This window comes from Quercus lobata, chromosome 7, assembly GCF_001633185.2.
Source record: "Quercus lobata isolate SW786 chromosome 7, ValleyOak3.0 Primary Assembly, whole genome shotgun sequence".
Classification (NCBI taxonomy): domain Eukaryota; kingdom Viridiplantae; phylum Streptophyta; class Magnoliopsida; order Fagales; family Fagaceae; genus Quercus; species Quercus lobata.
The window spans coordinates 46,795,137-46,817,776 of record NC_044910.1 but is presented as its reverse complement, the minus strand read 5'-3'; the positions used below and the strand labels follow the sequence as shown (position 1 = coordinate 46,817,776).

The 22,640-nt window shown below is 32.0% G+C and overlaps 1 protein-coding gene across 2 annotated transcripts; it reads right to left on the bottom strand.

Annotated features, from left to right (window-relative positions):
- Nucleotides 1-7,058: 7,058 nt before the first annotated feature.
- On the bottom strand, nucleotides 7,059-15,216 carry LOC115952207 (type I inositol polyphosphate 5-phosphatase 8). 2 transcript variants are annotated; one of them, XM_031069285.1, is made up of 11 exons: nucleotides 14,926-15,216; nucleotides 13,844-13,900; nucleotides 13,667-13,754; nucleotides 13,504-13,575; nucleotides 13,092-13,167; nucleotides 12,491-12,595; nucleotides 10,405-10,876; nucleotides 10,054-10,250; nucleotides 9,361-9,469; nucleotides 9,037-9,185; nucleotides 7,059-8,112 (listed from the first exon to the last, which is right to left on the bottom strand). In XM_031069285.1, exons 2-11 carry the CDS (start codon nucleotides 13,871-13,873, stop codon nucleotides 7,830-7,832), a joined length of 1,581 nt encoding a protein of 526 aa, XP_030925145.1. In that variant the 5' UTR covers nucleotides 13,874-13,900; nucleotides 14,926-15,216; the 3' UTR covers nucleotides 7,059-7,829. The 2 variants fall into 2 exon arrangements, with proteins under 2 accessions (XP_030925145.1, XP_030925146.1); XM_031069286.1 differs by having other exon boundaries at nucleotides 13,504-13,572.
- Between the last annotated feature and the right edge of the window lie 7,424 nt (nucleotides 15,217-22,640).

Here is a 22,640-nt window from a genome sequence, read left to right as displayed (position 1 = left end):
ATATAACAATTTGTACTAGTAGAATGTAAAATTGCTACGGTACAATTTTTTACTGCTACAGTACAATGGCTGGGTTTTTTTAATTATTGTTTTAATGTAGTGTAATATTAAAATAGAATATCTGATATATAGCATATTGTAAAATGATGTGCTAAAATTGATAAAGTAGGTTTTGATGTGGTAAAATGGCATTTAGCATAGCACACTTGATGGGAATGCTATGAAGTTAGATTTTTAATCAACCTATATAAATTTTAAGAGAATGAGAATTATTGACAATAAAAGTGGTGTATTATGAATAAAATTGTCACATTTAATGTTAAAAATAATCATGATAATAAAGAAGAAGTAGTGTATTATCATAGAAATTAAAAAAAAAAAAAATTTGAGAGAAAGAGAGAATCTGATTTCAACAAAGTGTAAAACCAAAAGTAAAAAATGAAAATGACAAAAGAAAAAGAAATAAAGAAAGAAATAAAAGTTGATGTGTCTATCCAAAAAATTGATGGTGCAATGCAATTAAATATGATATCCACTTGGTACAATCACAACTTATATCATATGGTATATAATTTATGTTCTCCTCTTTTTTTATCTTTTATTGTTAGGAAAAATTAAGGTTTAGGTAGTACCTCAAATGTATAGTAATATTTTTCAAAATTTAACACTCTATTCTTTACTTTAAGTATTAAAATTGCGTATTAACTATTAATTATCATGAAGTTATCACTTTTGAAAAGAGAGTGATCATTCATAAAAATTTTAAAAAATAAATAAAAAAAGAGACAGTGAGCTTATCAAAAGCATGACACTGCCCCTTCTGCTCCTCAACTAACTATGTTTGAACAACGCCGCTTGGCCATCTTGAATCTTGATGCTCTCATTTGAAATGTTAGTAAAGAATTATCCATAAGCATCTTTAGTTCCAAGTTTGATTTGTTTTTCAAAGTTAAAGTAACACAATTAAGTCAACTAATAGGACCGATTCTCCCCCCAACAAAAAGAGTCAACAAAAAAGAGTTGACAGAACTTTTGCTGATGTGTGCTAACCCATCAAATTGAATATTGGTATAAAATTTTCATATGATAATTTAAAAAATCATCTAATTGAAATGCTTCTATAATTTTCAATTTATAAATCCCATACATTTTCAAGAATCAGATTCATGTATGTACTTATTTAGTAGCAGTGATAAGGCATACATATCTTTGAGTAAGATAAAATAAAATTATAGAACATATAATATTGGCAAAAAGAGAAAACGGGAGATAAGTAGAGTATATAGTGTTTTAGTTAGAGTCTAGTGAATTTTTCCACAATAAGATTTTTTTAAAGGGTAAACTATATATTTGGTTCCTATCCTTTACATTATATTTTAATATGGTCTCTAACCTTTCAATTGTGTCAATTTGGTCTCTAACATTTCAATGTTGTGTCAATTTAGTCCCTGTCATTATATCTTGAATGAAAATTGCTAACATAGTAAACAGCCAAAATAAAATTTAAGTTTATTATCACATCAACGGAAGCTAATTTTTTATTTTGCTATTAGACACATCATCAATTTTCATTCGAAAGATAACTAAAGGGACCAAATTGACACTATTGAAAGAATAGAGATCAAATTGAAAATATGATGTATAGGATAGGGACAAAATATGTAGTTTACTCTTTTTTTTTTATTGGAAAATTAAAAAAAAAAAAAAAGAAGGTAAAATGCAAATTACAACCCCTAAAGTTTGGGGGTGTTTGGATTTTATACTTTAAAGTTTCAAACTTTGAATTTTATCCCCTGAAATTAGGCGTATTTGGATTTTACACCCTAAGAGGTGTAAAATCCAAATACTCCTAAGATTTAGAGATTAAAATCCAATCACTCCTAAAATATAATAAAATATAAGAAGTAAAATCTAAATTCTAAAACGTCATGGTGTAAAATCCAAACACCCTCAAATGTTAGGACAAGGCGTAAAATCCAATTACCCCCAAATTTTAGGAGTGTAATTTGTAATTTATCCCAAAAAAAAAAAAAAAAAAACACCAAATGACCTATTTATAGACCCCCAAGAATTCCTAATTGACAGGATGGGCCGAGCAGGGTGGGATTTGCTCTACTCAGTCACCAAATCAAGATCTACTTTGCTCGGCCACCAAATCAAGACATTACTCTTCTTGACGTATTTTGGGCCCAATGTTTACATAGCTTCACATGCAGAATTGGGCCAGAGAAAGTAATGGACATTACAACCTTAAAAAAGGTGAGTAATGTTCTATGCTTTCTGCCTTTATCACCAAATACTTTATACTTTTACTTTATCACCCAAAAAAAAGAAAAAAGAAAAAAAAGAAGAAGATTATTATCACCCAAAACTTTTAGATAAATACGACATAAAGAGTATTAGAATCCATAAATGACTCATGACCTGATTGGAAGTTTAGAGAGGAAGGAGAGTAGAGGGGAGGAGATTAGTGGGGAGGAGAGTAGAAGGAAATGATTATCCTCTATCTTGTTTGGATGTTTTTAAAATTAGCAAGGGGGAAGGGAGTAACTAACCCTTCCTCTTGTTTGGATGTTTTAAAAATTAGAATGGAGAAGAGAGGAAATGATTTAAATAGACAAATTTACCCCTATTTAAAAATGGACTTGCAACATTAGTCTATGATTAATTTATCAGTTTTGTAAAGTCTTGAACCTGATTATAATTCATCCAAATCTCAGAATATAAACACGAAACCACGATTTTCAACAACTAGTGTAGTTCATACATACAAACGCGTATCTAAAAATTCTATTATTACAGATCATACCAAAAAAAAAAAATACAAAGCTTGATACAGATTAGCTTCCTAATCTCCTAAAATCAAATCATTATCAGTCAAAATCCAACTGTTCTCTTAATGTTTGAAAACAAAGCGTTCATAACAGTATTAATAAAAACTAAATAGTGCCTAATTTAGTAGGTTTTTTCAAACTCCAACTGAAATCCAAATTCTCATTTCTTTTCCACATTTTCTGAGCAACCAAACACAAGCACAAGTAGAAGAAAAAAAAAATCATAGAAACACAAAATGAATCCCCCAAAATGCACACAATCAGAAATGATATTAGCTCTCGGAATCCATGGATTCCATCTCCCCCAACCAGAGCAGCACGCTAACCAAAACACGCTTCTCCGATCTCAACCCTCACTCTTCGAACCAGTTCTCGAAGCCCTAACCCAAGCTGGCTTCGAGTTCTGCATGTCGGTCCAAGTCGCCACAATCCCCTTACTTTGTAGCTACAAAGACGTCGTCATCGACGCCACCACCGGCTTTGGCAAAACCCTTCGTGGTCCCACTGGTTGAGATCCTCTGCTGCAACAAAACTCCTCCTAAACCAAACCAGGTTCGTTTCTAAATCCCTATTTGTTTGTCGAGAAAGCTCGAGGAAATTAAAAAAAAAAAAAAAACTAAATGGAAAATTGTTTCGTTTTTTTGATTATTTATATAATCAGTTTGTAATTTTGTTAATTTAAAAAGGGTAAATTAGGAAATTCATTTGGTCAATAATTTATCTACTTTACTCTCCCTTCAAATCTCTCCAATTTGGGAGAATTAAAAATGAGGGGTTAAAGGTAGTTGAAACCCCTCCCCCTCATTCTTTAAAAAACTTCTAAACAAGGTAATTGAATTACTCTCACTTCCTCTACTCTACTCCCCATCCTTTTTTTAACATCCAAACAGGCCATCAAAGTTTTCATGATTATGTTTCTCAAAAAAAAATAAAATAAAATAAATTTGCATGATTATCTTGAATCCTATTGCTACAAATCCTACTAAAGCTGGCCTATTGTTATTATTATTATATACTAGCCTCTGAGCACACGCTTATGCGCGTGCTCAAAGACTCTTCTATTTTTTGAGTAAGAGTTAATTTAGAGCATTTATTATAATTTGGGATTACTACATTTTCCAATCACAAAAAAAACCTAGGGGTGTGATGAAAAATTATTTCACCACACATAATACTCATCACACCCCTAGGTTTTTTTGTGATTAGAAAATGTAGTAATCCCAAATTATAATAAATACTTTAAATTAACTCTTACTCAAAAAATAGAAGAGCCTCTCACACGCGTGCTCAGAGACTAGTTTAAATTTAAAAAGATACACTATTTTTTTTTTCCTTACTTTTTCTATGTTCCCTTTTATTTTGAACAAAAAAAATGTCTAGGCATTTAGCAAACTCAAATTCACCATAAATTTTCACTGCCCGATTAGAGATAAATGAATGAAAAATTATGATACTAAATCAAAAAGGAAAGAAAAGTCTCATTGCACACACAAAGCATGTGTAATAAGGCTAGTATTATATAAGAACATGTTAAAATTGTGAGTTTAGTGGATTGTTTAATTATGTTGAGAAGATAGTTTATGTTTGGACCAAATGGATTAATAAATGTATCACACGTAATAAAATTAGTCATATATTTGTGGAGTGACCATCATGCAAAGGATGCGCGATGGTTCTTAAGTGTTTCTAACTTGTCCCTAATAAAAAAAAAAAAAAACAAAAAAAAAAGTGGTTCTAACTTGTTTAAACTATTTGGTTCTCAATTGACATCGATTCCCTTAAAATTCTATTGCACTACCACTTAAAAAAAATTGTTATCCTATGAAAATAACATTATTAATAATTATTAAATTCTCTCCGATACTTTCTTAATCAGTAGCCAATTTTCCTTTTTTCTTTTTTCTTTTTTTCAACATTCAACTATTCAAATCTATTCCCTAGATACCTTTTTCAATTCTCTCATTCATGACCTCATAAATTTTTCCGTTACATCTTGTCCAACATTTCCTTTTCCTCATTTTCTTATTGTGCTCTCAAAATGGACCTCAAATAGTCCATTACCCGAAAAGCATCCAATTGGGCTAATTTTACAAAAAGGAAGCATAATTCTATGCTTGTCTTACTAAAAATGCCTACATGGCAAATTATGTGCATTGTTTGCATGACTAATGTCAGCATTTCTAAATTTTAATGGCCACATAAGTACATAGATTGCAAATATAAGCTACATTAACATTTTATATATATATATACACACACTACTACTACTACTATTATTTAAGGGGCTTCCTCTGTTTGGAATCCTCAATTTTAATGTTCGAAATACTCTTAAATTTACCAGTTTGTAAAGTTAAAATAGTAGAATTAGACATTAAAAAAAAAAAAAAAAAAAAAAAACCATGTTCAAATTTTCCCTAAAAAAAACCCACGTTCAAACTTATCAAAAATAAAAACCACTTTGAAATCTATAACAAAAGTTTCAGATAACTACTCTGCTAAAAAAACTGAATGTTAAAAACAAATTCATAAAATTTCAAATCCCATGTCCAAACCCATCTTTATACACAATATTTCTTGTGTGAACACCTTCCTTCTCAGGTATTGTTTCTTTTTGCACCAATAGTTTTGTATAGTGGATTGGGAGTCTTCTATTTTTTTGGTAAGAGTTAATTTAGAGTATTTATTATATTTTGAGATTACTATATTTTTTAATCACAAAAAAAACTTAGGGGTATAATGAAATAAAGACTCGTGAGATACTTTAAAGGCTGCATTGAAAGAAATGATTGAATTCTCTTGCAAGGTTTTCATTCTTGGGTCAGAGGATTGCAACATGTCCATACCACTACCTCTGTCACAACGAATCAATAATTCTAGCCACCCACATGTCACTTCATCACTATCATCATTAAAGCCTATAGTAAAAGTGTAAAACAACGAATAGCCAAAACACAATAAGACCCAAAAATTTACATAATCGAACTGTAAAAGGAAAAGAAAGAAAGAAAAAGAAAAATTTTAATTCAAACAATGACCTTTTGTGTTCTGTTTTGATTCTTCGCCTCCCTTGGTCCATTCTCGCTCTCAATAAAATCCAAGAATATTTTTTCCTTGCAGTCACGTTATAGCCTTATTGCAGATAGTTTTCAGTTGCATAAGAAAAGTAGCGGATAGAAATTTTGCGCCGTACAGTTGTAGTTGGGCAATGAAGGATCTAATTGTTATTGGGAATTTTAGGATCAGTTATTTTAGCCAATTTTGAGTTTGAAACCGTGAGAGTGGTCCTATTTTTTAGATGGTGTTTTACGTGGAAGTTAAAAAAACATTTTTATCAAGTTTTAATTCAAACAATGTCCTTTTGTGTTCTGTTTTGATTCTTCGCCTCCCTTGGTCCATTCTCACTCTCAATAAAATCCAAGAACATTTTTTCCTTGCAGTCATGTTACAGCCTTATTGCAGATAGTTTTCAGTTGCATAAGAAAAGTAGCGGATAGAAATTTTGCGCCGTACGGTTGTAGTTGGGCAATGAAGGATCTAATTGTTATTGGGAATTTTGGGATCAGTTATTTTAGCCAATTTTGAGTTTGAGACCGTGAGAGTAGTCCTATTTTTTAGATGGTGTTTTACGTGAAAGTTAAAAAGACATTTTTACCAAACCACATTCGTTCCGGCGGGTACTCCCTCGAGTTTGTTTGATTTTGACACTGATGAAGGTGACAAATCTTGCTCTTCCACAACCACCATCTATCTATCAATTGAGAGAGACACAGAGAGAGAGAGGGAGAGAGAGAGAGAGAGGACCCATTGAGAAATTGACTTGAGAGAGAATCAAAGAATGGAAAAAAAAGAGTTTATTTTAATTAGTTTGTTGATGATTGGTTCCTTAATGATATCGAGACACTGTTCATTTTTTTACTTTTGTGTTCTAGTTTCTCAAGACTGATGCATGATAGATTTATGTAGGTTTAGTTATTTTCCCCCCAAATATTAGTTTAACTAGCCTGGTGAGAATGTTCTTTTAAGCAGCAGACACAATGGATTAAGCGTCCAATTGTAATGGCCTCAAAAATCCATCCTCTCACAGCGATGGGCAAATGAAGATAAGATTACGTATAATGCCAATTTTGCATATTTCCTGCAAAAAACCATATTCGAATCCAAGCATAAAGTGGTCCTTGCATTTGCAATAGAATTCAATTTATAAGCCATCAGATACATAGAACAGATAATAAATCCAACAAACATGTTGGTAGATTCGTAACATTAGCGGTAGATTTCATTAGTTGTAAAATCAAAATTTTGTTTTTTATAAAGAAAAGGTAAAGACCAAAACACCATCCACCTTTTACTGTACAGTTCTAGTTGTAAACCAATCTCTATTTGTCTCTTCTCTCCCACAAAATAATAAATGAATATAGTAAGCCATTTCTCTGCAAAAGCCGAACCAATTCCCTAAGCACTGAACCAAATACAAAATAGACCTTCAATCAAAAAACACAGCTTCAAAAAAATTATAGACACGCATGACTTCAAAACCCCACAGATCCATCCAGCAACAACTTCCCCTATATCCATTTTCCCACTTTGTCTTTTGCTTCAAACTCACTCCTTAAATTCACCACCAACCCATAGTCATCATGTTCCTCATCATCACTCCTAAGTATTTACAATTTTCCACATTTCAAAATTTTACCACACTGGCACAAGCATGGCACGGCGCACCCACGTGATTTTTAATTATAAGGCTCTCTCTCTCTTCATCTGCTTTGAAAATCACATAAAAGACACAGAAAGAAACAGAGGCTCTATCTAGGCCACTCCATGATCGCCCACCTTGCACGCCGGCCCACCCAGTTAAAAAAAATTGCCAGTGGGATATATGCTTTTCGGTGTTCGAGCTTTGTCTGTTAGTCTGTCAGAGTATTACAGCTCTCTAGGGTGTACTCTATTTTTAGTGTATTTCTTTCACAAATTTGGGCAGTGAGTGAGAGTGACTCAAAACCTGGACGCAGTGTGTATGCAGCTTCGTGCTCTGCTAACTAACAAAAGTTCTTCGGCTTGAACTTTGGCTGCACACGTGGTTGACAATGCAGTGTTTGTTGACAGTCTATTTGTGCAGAACTTTGTGGATGTGGTACTGGTTGGCTTGTATTTGTTTGCTATGTCTATTTGGACTGAGAATAGTGAATAGACAGGTCTGTGGTCTGAGAATTTGGACTCTCCTCGAAGGTACCATATTTGTTTTAGCCCCTCACCTTTCCACAATATGCGGTCACACCTGTCATTGTATCCAAACAAAGCAAAATCAATTAGCTTTTTATTATGCAAGTTGTGTTTTTCTTTAGTGGATATAATTGTACATAAAATGTCATCGAATGGGACATAACTTGTTCGTATCATTATTTGCTTAGGTGGAAATGTGGAATGAAACTATTGGAAGCAAACATAACATGCACACAGATAGCGTAAGTTAAAATATAATAATATAAGAATGAACATGCTATGGAAATGACAAAAATAACTAAGTCAGTCACAACTTGTTTGAGACTTGTAATATTTTGAATCAACGATGTACAATAATTACAGTCAGATTATTCTTCTCACACGGAAGTAAATTTTAAAAAGAAAAATATGACTCTTGCTTGCCTCCTCTCAAGGATTGGTCTGTGCTTTATGAAATTCAACTCTCTCGCTCTCGCACACATCCACTTGCATAGTAAGACCAATTATGCAAATAATGCTCTCCGTTGTCAAACTCAGTTTTGATTTAAAAGAAAATGTGGAACACATTATAGAAGAAATAGTTGAAACCCTGTTCAAGCACAACACTGACCGCAGCTTAAGTCAACTTAAGCTCATCTAAATTGACACAGTGACCCCGGCATAAGATCCATCAGAGAAAGGAAAATATCAATTAATTATGTCAGCTTAATTTAGGCATCTTTCATTGGCATAGGATCACGTTCGATTGAGGGGTAATCATATAATTAAAAATTTATTTCAAGGGAGACTTGTACAAGTTTTAGTCCCAAAATTTTGAAATCGATTATAGATAGATCCTTAACATATTAGTAAGGTCAGTCACATCACATGGCATAACCAATGAGGGAGGGAGGACCTGTCGATGGTGAAGTACAATACAAAAATCTAGATACTTTTTCATAAATGGGAAAGATAGGGTAAAAAAGATTTGGAATCTTACCAGGCAGGAGTTCGTCTTTTCTCTTTAGATTTAGAGGTTTGGACAACGTAATTGTTAGAATTGGTGAGGTACTTGTAAGTAGGTGGAAAGTATATTCTCCCTTCTTCCCAACCTTTGAATACTCTACCAGCTCTCTGCTCTATCCTTAGCTGCCGACATAATTGAATCAACGCATTAGTTGGATAAAAAACAGGGTATTTCAAACTGACATTTATTAATTTTCTAGTATAAATCTCAATTTCCTTTGTCTCACATAAAACAGAATCCAAAGTCAAACACAAATTAAGAACCAAAAAATTAGTGATCAATCAGACAATCACTCACCTGATCCTTCTCTAAAAGTGCCTCCCAATCATGCTTCCTTAGTAGATCATGCATGTTACCACAACCAACCGCAAGCCGATAATTCAAATCCCCAAGCCAAATAATCTTGCTGAATTTATATATAAAATAAAGGGGTCAAAACTAGAGTTATCACAAATTTTACTATAAAATGTTTACAAACTGATATTACAATTAACGTGGTCAATTAGTAATAAATGAATATTTGAAAAAAAAAAAAATTTAGTTTACATTGCTAGTACAATATAAACCTATAAAAGTCCTATTAAAAATACCATTTTATGACTAATGATACATCAATTTATAAGACACATGTAGTAAAATTTGTATTATTCCTAACATCACTCTTAATAATTTATAATATTATAGAAAGAATGTTTGGTGGAAACTTCATGTCGATATCAGTTCCAAGACAGTTGTCAATTTATATACGTTCAGTCATTTGCTTAAGTTCAAATCCGATGACCAAATCTGTTGGCAAACAGAATAGACCAAGGTCCAAAGGTAATGATTTAGCGGTTGAAGCCTTTGTGAAAAATAGCATCCAGTTTCCACCATGTATTATAAGGCATTCAAGTGCTTAAAAAGTCAAATCTTTCTTGAGAGCACATAAAAACAAAATCAAATATATTAAATATAAGAACAGTAAAAATAAATAAATAGTGAAGGACTTACTCATGCTCCAATATGGTATCAGGAGGTATTGTCTGTTCAGGACCTCTAGATGAATGTGAAAACCTTGTTTTCTTTAAAATTTCCACCACATCTGAATTTCTTCTAGCCTCGTCGCCATCTTTCTCCCCGGAGGTCAAGTGGGTACATACAAAGCAGAATGTCGTCTGGTACAATGTCATGCTGATTGATATTGAACCCTATATTACCATTGAAAAGAAGAATACAAATATCAAAACCAAAATAGCAACTTGCTACTTTACTCATTTCCTATTCACTAATAATGTTTTCCACAACATAATGCAACTATGTTACATGTCTAAAACTCTATGCATTGTGTGAAGAATAGCTAACCTTATTCCCAAGATATCCCATAATGCCTCTGCCAACGCAGGAGACCTTCAAATTACTAACGTGTTTGTAAAGATCAGCTCGAACCCACACGCATAAGAAAATTCCCACCATTTGCTTGCTCGCTGCTAGGCAGAAACGTTGCTGAGTTGAACCATCTTGTTCGGAGTTGAATGGTGAGCCGGACGAGCATTCTTCCAAATTCACATTTGAGTCCACCATTTTTTGGAAATCCTCTATGCCAAGTTCATCTTCTAATGAAAGCAAGTCTGAGAAGCTCAGTCTTGGCTTCAAGCTCCCATGCTCGTCATCCTGTGGTGAAAATTCTGCACCGGTGGCATTGTTGTTATATTGTGGACATTCAGGGTCTTTTGTGTTCAGAACTTGACGAATGAGGGATAGCCACTTGGTAGCTGGGCCGTAATCCTCTGCGCCCAGTACGTTCCCGGCATTTAGAGGGACAATTTCTTGGAACCTACAATACAAACAGCAAAGAAAAAAAAAAATGAGAGAAGTATAAAACCATTTTTCCAAATTACCAAAATACCCCTTTTTATTCAATATTAAGGGTCCGTTTGGATACAGCTGAAAACTGAAAACTGAAACTGAAAACTGAAAAACACTGTAGCGAAATAATTTTTAAATGTGTGAATAGTATCGTGGGACCCATTTTTAATGAAAAAGTTGCTGAAAAGTGAAATTTGTGGGTCCGTGAACAGTACATGATGTGCTGTGATTGGTCAAAAAAATTTGAAAAGTCAAAGTTTGCGGCTACTGTTCATTGAACAGTACATGAACAGTAGCCGCAACACCCAAAACGCGTGAAAAAAAAAAAAAAAAAAAAACGCAAACGCAGGATTGGGCAGAAAACGCCCAATCCAAACGCACTCTAAGTGTGCATTGACAACCAAATATAATAAACTAGATTTTTGCTTAAGTTATCTCCGTTTGTAGACTCAAGTTACTTTTTGTCTCAGCTTTATTTCAAATAATCTAATTTTCAAGTGAATTTCAGTTAATTCAATTAATAAAGTCTTTGATGATTATATAAGAGATTTAGGGTTCAATCCTCGCCTTAACCTACATCAAAAACTGATTGACGTTTTGGTCTTATAATAAAGAGCTATCACCAGAAACGGGCCTCATAGGTTAAAACTTTATCTTAAAAAAAAAAAAATTCAATTTTTTGAAAATAAATTAATTTTTTATTTTTTATTTTACATTATGCTTATAAACCACCCAAAAAAAAAAATTCTCGATCGGCTGCTAGGTTAAGCTTTAAGGTTCATTTTTCAGCTTTTTTTTTTTTAATAAGAATATTTGAAGGAAAAAAAAAAACTAATTTAAAAAATAAAAAGTAATGCTACAGTCACAAACTATTTTACAACATTTTTACAAACAATTGATATGGCCAACTTTTTATTAGGTTTCATTTAAATTTACCATTAAAATTTTGTAAAAAAATTTATATATCTAACATTACTCTTATAAATAAATAAATAAAAAAGGGAAATGAACGTCAGAAAAACTGTACTTTGATAGAACTCCATAATCAATGGGCAACTTGGTCGAGTGAGAGTTTCCACTGTTAGAAAACTGCCTACTGCCAACAGCAAAAGCTTAAAGAGTAGAGATAGTGGGTGAGAAAATTTATGTAGTTTTGGTATCAAACTGTTCTACGTTACTTCTGGACTTGGCTCTCTCATTAATTAATAAGAAGTTGGAGTAACAGCTACCCTAGTAAAGTAGAAGTTGTCAGAACTTAAAACTATGATTAATGCTTAGACTTCCCCACATGGACACGAATCGTTTCTTGTAACATCAACCTCCACTGCTCTCTGGTGAACTGTTTTTGTCATCAGCATTAGAAAAATATCAACTATGGGAATCAAATCCCGTTTACACTAGAAACTTTGGGGAAAGAGAAAGAAGAGAAATGTGTGACCAACCCCACTTTTTTTGTGTAGCTCACAACTCTAAAATTGACCTTATAATTGGCAAAAGAGAAACGAAGCATAAGAGGACAAAGCAAATTTGGAATTGAGGGTTAGATAATAAAAAAACAGAGAAATATTTATAGCATTATTACCCAAGAACATAGATGTCAGCAGGTGCAGGGGACCTCAGCCAATCTTTCAAGTTCAAGCCCTCGTGGGGCGATTTTCCTCCAACATTCCATGTCCCCACGAACATCCTAACCAATGCAAACTATGCTACAGTCACTACCAACTCCCAAATCATAATCAAGACATCACATTACACTATATACATACATACATATATATATATATATATATATTTTGACATTGTATTTCAAAGAATATGAAAATAGAAACACATCCAATTATGATTCATGGTAAATTTGAAGTCTGAATTAATATCAACTCAAGATTTTTCAAAACTTATCAATTTGGTCCTTAAACCTAATTTAATTTCTAAAAATTAGTAGTTTTGAAAATTCTTAAACCTCGTTAGCATTAACTCAAATCTCAAGACACACGTAAATGGAATTTACCCTAATTCATTCTCTCTCTCTCTCTCTCTCTATATATATATATATATATTAAGTCTTAAGAAGCAGCCTTAATAATAATTCCACTTATAAAGCACGCAAAAGCTGTCAAATTTGTGCATTTCCAATCAAAGTATGATGGATTTGAGCCTAACAAACATTATTTTCTCTAATTTACCTGAGGTTTTGTGTATCTGTCAAAGCTGGTGCTACTGGTTCAAATCCTGGCCCATCATTTGCCTCCATCAACCAACCTTGCGGCCAAAAATTAAGACCAAGTTAGAAACTCAAAAAACAAAAAATCAAAATCCAAAGAAAAATTACAGGTCCATTTCAAGAATCTGTATCTTCCACCGTCCACGTGGCATATGGGCCCTACTCATCCTCATAAACTTACAAAATGAAATTAGGGGGACCCAACTAGAATAAAAGGGCAAGAAAGCCCATTTTCCAAGTTTTGTGCTTTGCAAACCCCGATGATCCCAAAGTCCGGGTGTCCAATCAGAGCCGTCAATCAGACGACTCAAACGTACCCGAGAATATAAAGCTGTACGAACCAAAACTACAGTGCGACTACACAGTAAAATTACCTGAAAACTTTTCCGGAACGACGACGTAGCAGTCTTTGTCCGAGCAACTTTTCCTCCTCTCGGTTTTATCTGCTGAAAATTTCCAAGTACGTTTTTAAATCCGATACCGAAACCCGAAACGTGCCCGATACAGAACAAAGTAACGAAAAGGAAAAATTTTTACCTTTTAACGCAAAAGAATCGGAGTGAAACTCGTCTCCTCTGCTCTGTAGATTTAGCCATTTTCTCACGATAATTTTCGGCCAAGAAGACTGCGATAAAATAAAACAATTCGGGTTTCAGTAATACGCCGAAATTTCGGTAGAGAATAATTTACCGGTAAAGGATCAAATTTTCGTACCTTGGAGATCTTCCCACGCTCGGTTCTCATTGCACCACCACCGTCCGATCACTGAAACTGAATCAAATCACAGTTGCCAAAGGTTGAGACTTGAAGAAGGTATTTCAATGTATAAGTAAAAGACCATCCGAATCTATAAGATTTGTATTTTTTTAGAAAATTCGATTGAAAACTGAAAGTCTTCAATAAAAACAAAAATGGGTTATTAATCAAAGTTATCAAACAACAAGAGGGTACCAAAAAAAAAAGATATTTATTAAGACGGTTTTAATAGTTTCAAATGGAAAAATCAACGGCAATATTAAAAACCCAGTTGCAGGGAAAACGGAGACAACTTCTGAGAGATATATATAAGCAAGCAAGGAAAATAAAATAAAGAAATAAATAAAGAAAAAGAAATGTTGTGAATAAAATATAGAAGAAAGAGAAAGAAAGAAGAGGCCAGATACATCCTTTACAAGCACCAGTTTTGCTCTTTACAGAGAGGAATACAGAGTGGAAGATCAAGGATTAAACAACAAAAAAGACTTCACTTTTTTTTTTTTTTAAAGATTAATGATCAATCTCAATTAAACCCATTTCGAAAAGTTCACCTTTTTTTAGTTCTTTGAAACTACCTAAGAAAACATACATATAAATCTGAGGCATTGAAAACCATAATGAAGAAACAGAAAAGTACACCAGAAAACCGAACTGTGCCTCAAGATCTTAAAGTTGTTTTTCGGTTTAACCCATTTGTGTGTTGTTGAAACAGTAATAGTGAATGCAAGAGAAAGATGTTTATTATAATTAAAAAAAAAAAAAAAAAAAAAAAAAAACAGAGAAAAACAGAGTACACTAGAAAAGCGGGATAATGAAGCAGAGAAATCATCAAAAGTGGTTTTGGGGAGTGGGGTCAACAACATTGCTAATTAGAGATTGATTTAAGTCACTTTAGCAGAAAAGGAAGACACAATCAAGAAGGTAAAAGAAACAATAATTACATACACCACAAGTACTATCCACTGAGGCCTGAAGTTAACCAACCAAATTATATATATAAAAAACGTAAAAGAAAATCTCAGAGATGCACAAGAACTTACAAGAAATGGAGATGGGAAGGTTTAAGTTTTTGCAGAGAAAGATCAAAGTGTGCGCTTCAGATTGAAAAGAACCCTTTTATGAGAGAAAGAGAGAGAGAAATCACAGGATTGTGTAGTGATGCGTACTTTTTTTATAAGTACTGTTGTGATGTGTACTTGATTCTCCTCTTTTGGTTGGTGGAGGAGATTCGTGAAGAGAAAAAAATGCAGAACAAGTTTGGAGGCGTTCCTCCTCGTAAAAGAAAAAAGTGAGTTTGGTCCTCAAATTTATAAGTGTGAGATGGAGAAAGTGAAAAGATTTCAGAGAGAGAGAGAGAGAGATGGGGATGTAAGGATGTTGAAGTCCAAGTTCCACGTTCTAAAGACCAAACACTCCTTTGATTGGCGGGTATTTTAGTCATTTACTACATTAATTAGTAGTACTATTATAGTAAGCGCCTAAAGCCTTAAACACTTTGTTAATGCAACTGAATTACTGAACCACCACACCGTACGCGTATCCGTCTCATTATATTTTGCCCAATACAGTAACAGTAACAAAATTTCTCACTAAATTAGTTGGAATAAATTTTTTTCTATCAAATTTTTTTTTTCAAATTTTCATATATTTCTTTTTTAGTATGAATTTTAAAAATTTTAACAATTGAATTTCATGTTTCTTTATGTTCTTAACATGCATATCAAATTTTGTTCAAATCAGAACATATTTACTATTCAATCAATAAATTTATTTTTTATATACAATTTAAAATTACAAAAATTTGAAATTTTAATATTTATTTGATGATATAATAATTGATCTTTGATCTGTTTGAAATTTTGCAAATATGAATGATATAATAAGAACATACAAAATTCATACTCAATATAAAGATATAAGATAAATTTGTAAGGTTTCTCTCCAAAAACTTTGTTCATTCTACCGAACATAGGACAGGCCTAGAATACTTCTTTGTGTGTATCTTAGTTGTGTTTTTTTTTAAAAAAAGAAAAAAAAATGTGTGGGACACGGATACAAGAGGAATCGAATACACTTTCACACAATAAAGAGAGTATTCATGCCCTAATAGTAACAATGTACTTGAAAATTAATAAATACTAGTGTGTAGCCTTGTGTATATGCACAGATACAATTAAAAACAATCGCAATTATATTTTTTCTTAGAAAAGATTCAAATTATACATAGTATTACCTTAAATTTTTTTTAAACTATACATTTCTAAAATATGTAATGGCTTCTCATTATTGATTTAGAATTTAATTGAATTTAGACTTTTTGGTTTTTTCACTCAATAATTCACTTGTTACAAAAATTAAAAAAGTAAATGGACACATGGAAAAAATTGGACTCCAATTGAAATCTAATTTGATTTAGACTCTTCAATTTTTACACTTAATAATTCACTTGACACAAAATTAAAAATTAAATAGGACACATGGCACAAAATTGAGAATCCAATTAAAATTTAATTAGATTTTCTCTGAGTTTTGGCTATATATATATAAAATATATGTAGGGATAAGGGGCCTAAGAACATATGTTGGGCTTTGGGCCTTGTTCGAGGACATTTTGCAGTTTGATGACAGATAAACAGTAACGAGTACGTAAGACTCAGGGCCCCATGAACGAGCTACTAGTGAGAATGCTGGGGAAGGTAAGCTGAGGAGGAGTACCTCCTCAGTTAAGCGAAACACAGGTCAAAAAGAGTGTCCTGTCATCTAGAGTGACCTTTTGGAAAATTCTAGTGATAACGATATACGTTGTGAACGTACAGGACAACTGGGAGGTGTGAAATATCAAAGAGAAAACTGTTGCCGCCGCATTGACTGCTCTGCAGCTAACTCTCTGGCCGTATTAATGAGAAAGTGATATCTGAATACGTTGTGAACGTACAGGACAACTGGGAGGTGTGAAATATCAAAGAGAAAACTGTTGCCGCCGCATTGACTGCTCTGCAGCTAACTCTCTGGCCGTATTAATGAGAAAGTGATATCTGAATAGTAGTTTTCAGCCTTACAGCTATTCTCTAAAGACTTCAGGAAGATGTTGATATGACAGGGATCAGTACCAACAATCTAATCTACACGTGAAAGGCAGAGATGAAGGGAAATGGATAGTATAAAATAGGAGGAAGGCAATGAGAAGAAAGGATCGAGAAATTAAGAGAAATATTAATTTCTTAAATATATAAGAACTGATCTCCTCGAATTGTGTCGATGACGATTTTCTTTAGATTAAACAAGTTTATCTTCATTTTCTTGTCATCTGGATCCATTTTACTCGTTGTTCGACTCATTAAGACCCAATATCTCAACTCACTCTCTACAAATTCCTTGTATTGGGCTCTTTAGGCCTAAGTTCATCCATCCTTTGGGCTTGGGAGCAAAATTGTGTCCTTCACAATATATATATATATATATATATATATATTCTTATTCTTGATTTGTATTCTAATTTCTAAATATCATTTAATAGTCATGAATTTACTTTATTATATATTTTTGTTCTTAAATTAATATATATTTAACATTATGTGAAAAAAAAATGCTTAATAAAATATAAATAAAAATATATCTAATAATTATTTAATAGATATGTCCCATAGTATTTGGGTTCTAAATTTTTTTTTTTTTTAAATGTTATATCGCCATATTGTACCCATATCTGTGCTTCTTAATTAGGAGATTCTTTTTTAAAAAAAAAGAAACTTTTGATGAACAGATTAGATGCACTGGGGATTAAGTGGTTAAAGTCCCACTGATCTAATTGTGGTAACTATAAAGATGGTAAGATAGTGATGCAGATGAATTTTTTTGGGGCAGCCTTATTTGAGTTATATTTCTGCTCAAATTTTAACCTTTGTGCAGATAAATTTGTTGACTTCTCTTGATCTTTCTTATTTTTTATTGGCTCGCTTTCTTTTTCCATTTGAATCCATTTTTCTTTGGCCAAATTATTAGGCTTTGAAGGTCTTTATTCTTTTGTTTGTCGACTTTGATTTTTGGTAAATTATCTGGGTAAACACAGAATATATAATTAATAATATCAGATCAAAGGCAAATGTCATAGAAAATGTCAAAGGCAACGACAAAAACAAAAGTTCAAGAGGAATGACGAAGTAAAGGACAAAGTTTTGAGCCTGTTTTAGTCCCAGGGACATGCTTAATCTCTTTAAGTGGAAATTGTTGGAGTAGCCACATAAAATCATGAACAAGGGCTTCCAAACCAAAAGAAACAATTGTGTATTCAATTTTACCACAAGAGAATACGGTCCCATGGGTAAAGTAAATCGTAACCCATTTATTAAACAGACTTTATATTGGTTTCTAATTTCACCAATTGACCACGACGTACTTTAACTCCAGAATGGTAGATTCCACCCAACTTAATTTATATTTGTACCAACAATTGAAATCGGCTACAATATTTAATTTATCTTTTCAAATATTACGATTTATTTAATTTATTACTTTTCAAACACCATATTGTAAGATGTAATTTACTCCCTAACCCCATAAATTTTATGAATGGTGTGTACATTTATTATTTAGTGCTCGAGCTCAACCCCCCAAACCCCATAAATTATATTTATTGTTGATGTGTATATTTATTATTTAGTACATGAAAAATTTTAAAATAACAAATAGATAATAACAACTATATAAAAATAAAAATGTTATACAAACTTAACAAAATAAAATGGTCACACTCACACCTACCTATATTGACAAAAGATAATGACAACTGATAAATTAAATATCATGTAATGATTTCAACATATGAAAAATCGTAAAAAGAAATTGTAAAACTACATACATTTGGTTTTTTTTTTTTTTGATAACTCGATAAAGTCCAGTTCTATTTTAATGACCTCTCTGAAAAAAATTATCTGAAAAAAATTATTGGAGCCGCCATTGGTTCTACAACCACAAAAATGGAACTCACGTGCAAAATTTCTTGCCCATGATTTTCAGAGTGTTTCTATACTCAGATTCCAAAGGTAGCCAAAAATGGAATTGAAAATTACCAATCAAGTTGCCAAAAATATGAAAAAAAAAAAAAAAAAAAAAATCTAGTACAGGAGCCGCGTTAAGTGTTCTCTGGGGGTTCAAATGAACCCCTGACTTGAAATATATATATATATATATATAAAATATTTTTTTATTAGCTTACTTTACTTTTAAAAATATTCTTGCACATTCATTTATTGCTTGCTCACATTTAATAATTCCATCGTCACATTAAGTAATATTAACATCACATATGATTGTACTTTTGTCACATTTAGTATTTCTTTTATTTTTTACTTATATTTGATGGTTTTATTTTCACATTAAACAATACCACCATCACATATGATTGTATTGTTGTCACATTTAACAGTTGCCTTATTTTTACTCACATTTAATAGTTTCATAGTCATATCACACAGTACCAACATTACATATGATCATATTTTTGTTACATTCGGTGGTTTCCTTGTTTTTTTTTACCCATGTTTCATTGTTCCATCATCATATTATGTAGTATTAATATTACATATGACTATATGTTTGTCACATTTGATAGTTCCCTTATTTTTACTCACATTTAATAGTTTTATAATCATATCACGCAGTACTAACATCATATATGATCGTATTTTTGTTACATTCAGTGGTTCTCTTATTTTTTTACCCACGTTTCACTGTTCCATCATCATATTATGTAGTATTAACATTATATATGACTGCACGTTTGTCACATTTGGTGGTCTCTTTATTTTTTACTCACATTTGATGGTTTTGACTTTGCATTAAGCAGTACCATCATCACATATGACCATACTATCATCTCATTTAATGTTTTCTTTATTTTAATAATTATATCAGATGGTACTAATGTCACATTTGTCAATACCAATGTCACATTTGACAGTTCCTTTTTTTGTTAGGCACATTAATGGGACCCATGGAACATTGGCCAATACCATCCAATGTGACTAAATACTGACATGACTAACCATCAAAATAGTAGATATATATATATATATATATATATATATATATATATTCTGAACTTTCATAATGAAGAGCTACATTTCAAAGTTATCACAATATTGAATATTATACACCAGCATTTGAAAACAATTTCACACGGTAAGAAACTAGTTATAGAATAATTCCAGACCACCGTTTTAATTGCAGCAATTTAGAGGGGAGAAAAAAAAAAAATTAATGTCCGAACTTGCATATTCCATAACAATTTTCGGAGAAAGAGTCACAAATAGATTGCACCGTGGAACAAACCGCAGGAATTCTGCTCCTGCAAAATGATTTAGCATCATATTAAATGTAAGTTTTGAGTATGAGAGAAAAAGGGAAAGAAAGAGATGCTATGCCACTTCGGCAAGACACTATCTAAATAACATTGTCAATCTACTGTCTATTATTTCATCAAGATTTGATTGAAAATTTGTCAATTTTTTACTTACTCCATGATTAAGTAAATTAGTAAGTTAAAATTGCATAAGGTAGGCACACTAGCTCCACTGGGCTACTACAAAGCTTATAGAACAAAGCATAAAACACATGGTGTGCATTTTTAGAACAAATCATCAAATGTTGTTCAAAACTCCCAAATACAACCACCAAAAGCAGATAACCCACAGGCCATCATATATCCACCAAAAAGAACTAACCTTAGATTGCTGCATTCAATGAATGAATGAGACTCAAGCATCTCCAAAACCATGAGATATGAACCTGGAAAACCCAATCAAATTAAAAAACTAAGCAATAATCAAACCCAACAATGTTTGAAAATTCAACAATACAAATTTAAATAAAAGTAATGTACAAAGTTAATAATCAACTTGTCCAATAAAAGTTGTTCAAAAACTCCCAAATACAACCACCAAAAGCAGATAACCCACAGGCCATCATATATCCACCAAAAAGAACTAACCTTAGATTGCTGCATTCAATGAATGAATGAGACTCAAGCATCTCCAAAACCATGAGATATGAACCTGGAAAACCCAATCAAATTAAAAAACTAAGCAATAATCAAACCCAACAATGTTTGAAAATTCAACAATACAAATTTAAATAAAAGTAATGTACAAAGTTAATAATCAACTTGTCCAATAAAAGTTGTTCAAAACTCCCAAATACAACCACCAAAAGCAGATAACCCACAGGCCATCATATATCCACCAAAAAGAACTAACCTTAGATTGCTGCATTCAATGAATGAATGAGACTCAAGCATCTCCAAAACCATGAGATATGAACCTGGAAAACCCAATCAAATTAAAAAACTAAGCAATAATCAAACCCAACAATGTTTGAAAATTCAACAATACAAATTTAAATAAAAGTAATGTACAAAGTTAATAATCAACTTGTCCAATTGCAGGTTAACATTATTAATAGAGATAGATTAAGGCCACATGTATGATGATAAACTATTTCAAATGAAACCTATATATAGTTAGCTATCAACCTCTAACCCTATCATACGCACGTATCAGTGTAATATGTTTATTATATTAAATATTGAAACTTAAAAGGTTCCAAAAAAATAAAAAATAAAAAGAGAAATGGTAATTTCACAACATTTTCGTAACAAATTCTAGATGGTAAGTTGTTATTGATTCTAATTTGAACCCATCTATGAAATTATTTTTTTGCTTAACAGTATTAGCTATAATAACATTCTGTCACTTAAAATTTATTGTAAAAGTATTGTAAAAATATGTAAGCATATCATTTCTCAAAACAAAAGAAAAATTACATTTTACTACCCTAAACTATACCTTAAATTACACTTTGCACCCTAAACTTTTCAAATGCACGTTTTGCACCCTAAACAATGACTCTTATTACATTTTGCACATCGACGTTAAGTTTACCGTTAACTTGGATGAAAATATAAAGTTTATGGTGTAAAGTATAATCAAGAGTATAGTTTAGGCTAATAAAGTGTAATTTCTTCTTTGTTTTTAATGGATTGAGAAGAGGTGTAATTAGGTCATTTCACATGATGTTATACTTTTCCATCCAAGTTAACAGCAAACTTAACGTCAGGGTGCAAAGTGTAACAAGAGTCATAGTTTAGGGTTAGGGTGCAAAATGTAATCTGAGATATAGTTTAGGGTGGTAAAATGTAATTTCCCTTGAAACAAAAGTTATCAGATCCGAGGAAATTAAAAAAAAGAAAAGAAAAAAAAGTATCTTATAGTTCCCAGCACTAAAGTTATTCGTCGTAATACATTTTACTCTTCTTTACCTACCTAGATTTGATTTGATTTTTTTGTTGTTGTTGAATATAAGATAGAAATACCTAGAAATGATTTAATATTGTATGCGTGTAGTTATCTAAACAAAAATTACATGAAAAATGTTTCCGTATTTTTGTTGCAATTTGTTTAATAAAATAGACATATTATACTCGTACTATACACGTGTCGTTCTTTCTCCGTTTCCATATTTTTCTGCCAAAATTTTGAAACGTACTTTTCTTGAAAGATGTCGAATTGGACCCGTTCTTATAATTACCGTATTTTACTAACTATGGTAACTCTTATTTTCATCAATAGGAGCCTCCCTACCTTTAAGTAAATTTTCTCATTTAAACTTATATTTTTGTTGTACTTCAACTTATCTATCTCAACATTTACATTTCATCTTCTCAAAAAAATAAAAAATAAATAACATTTACATTTCAATT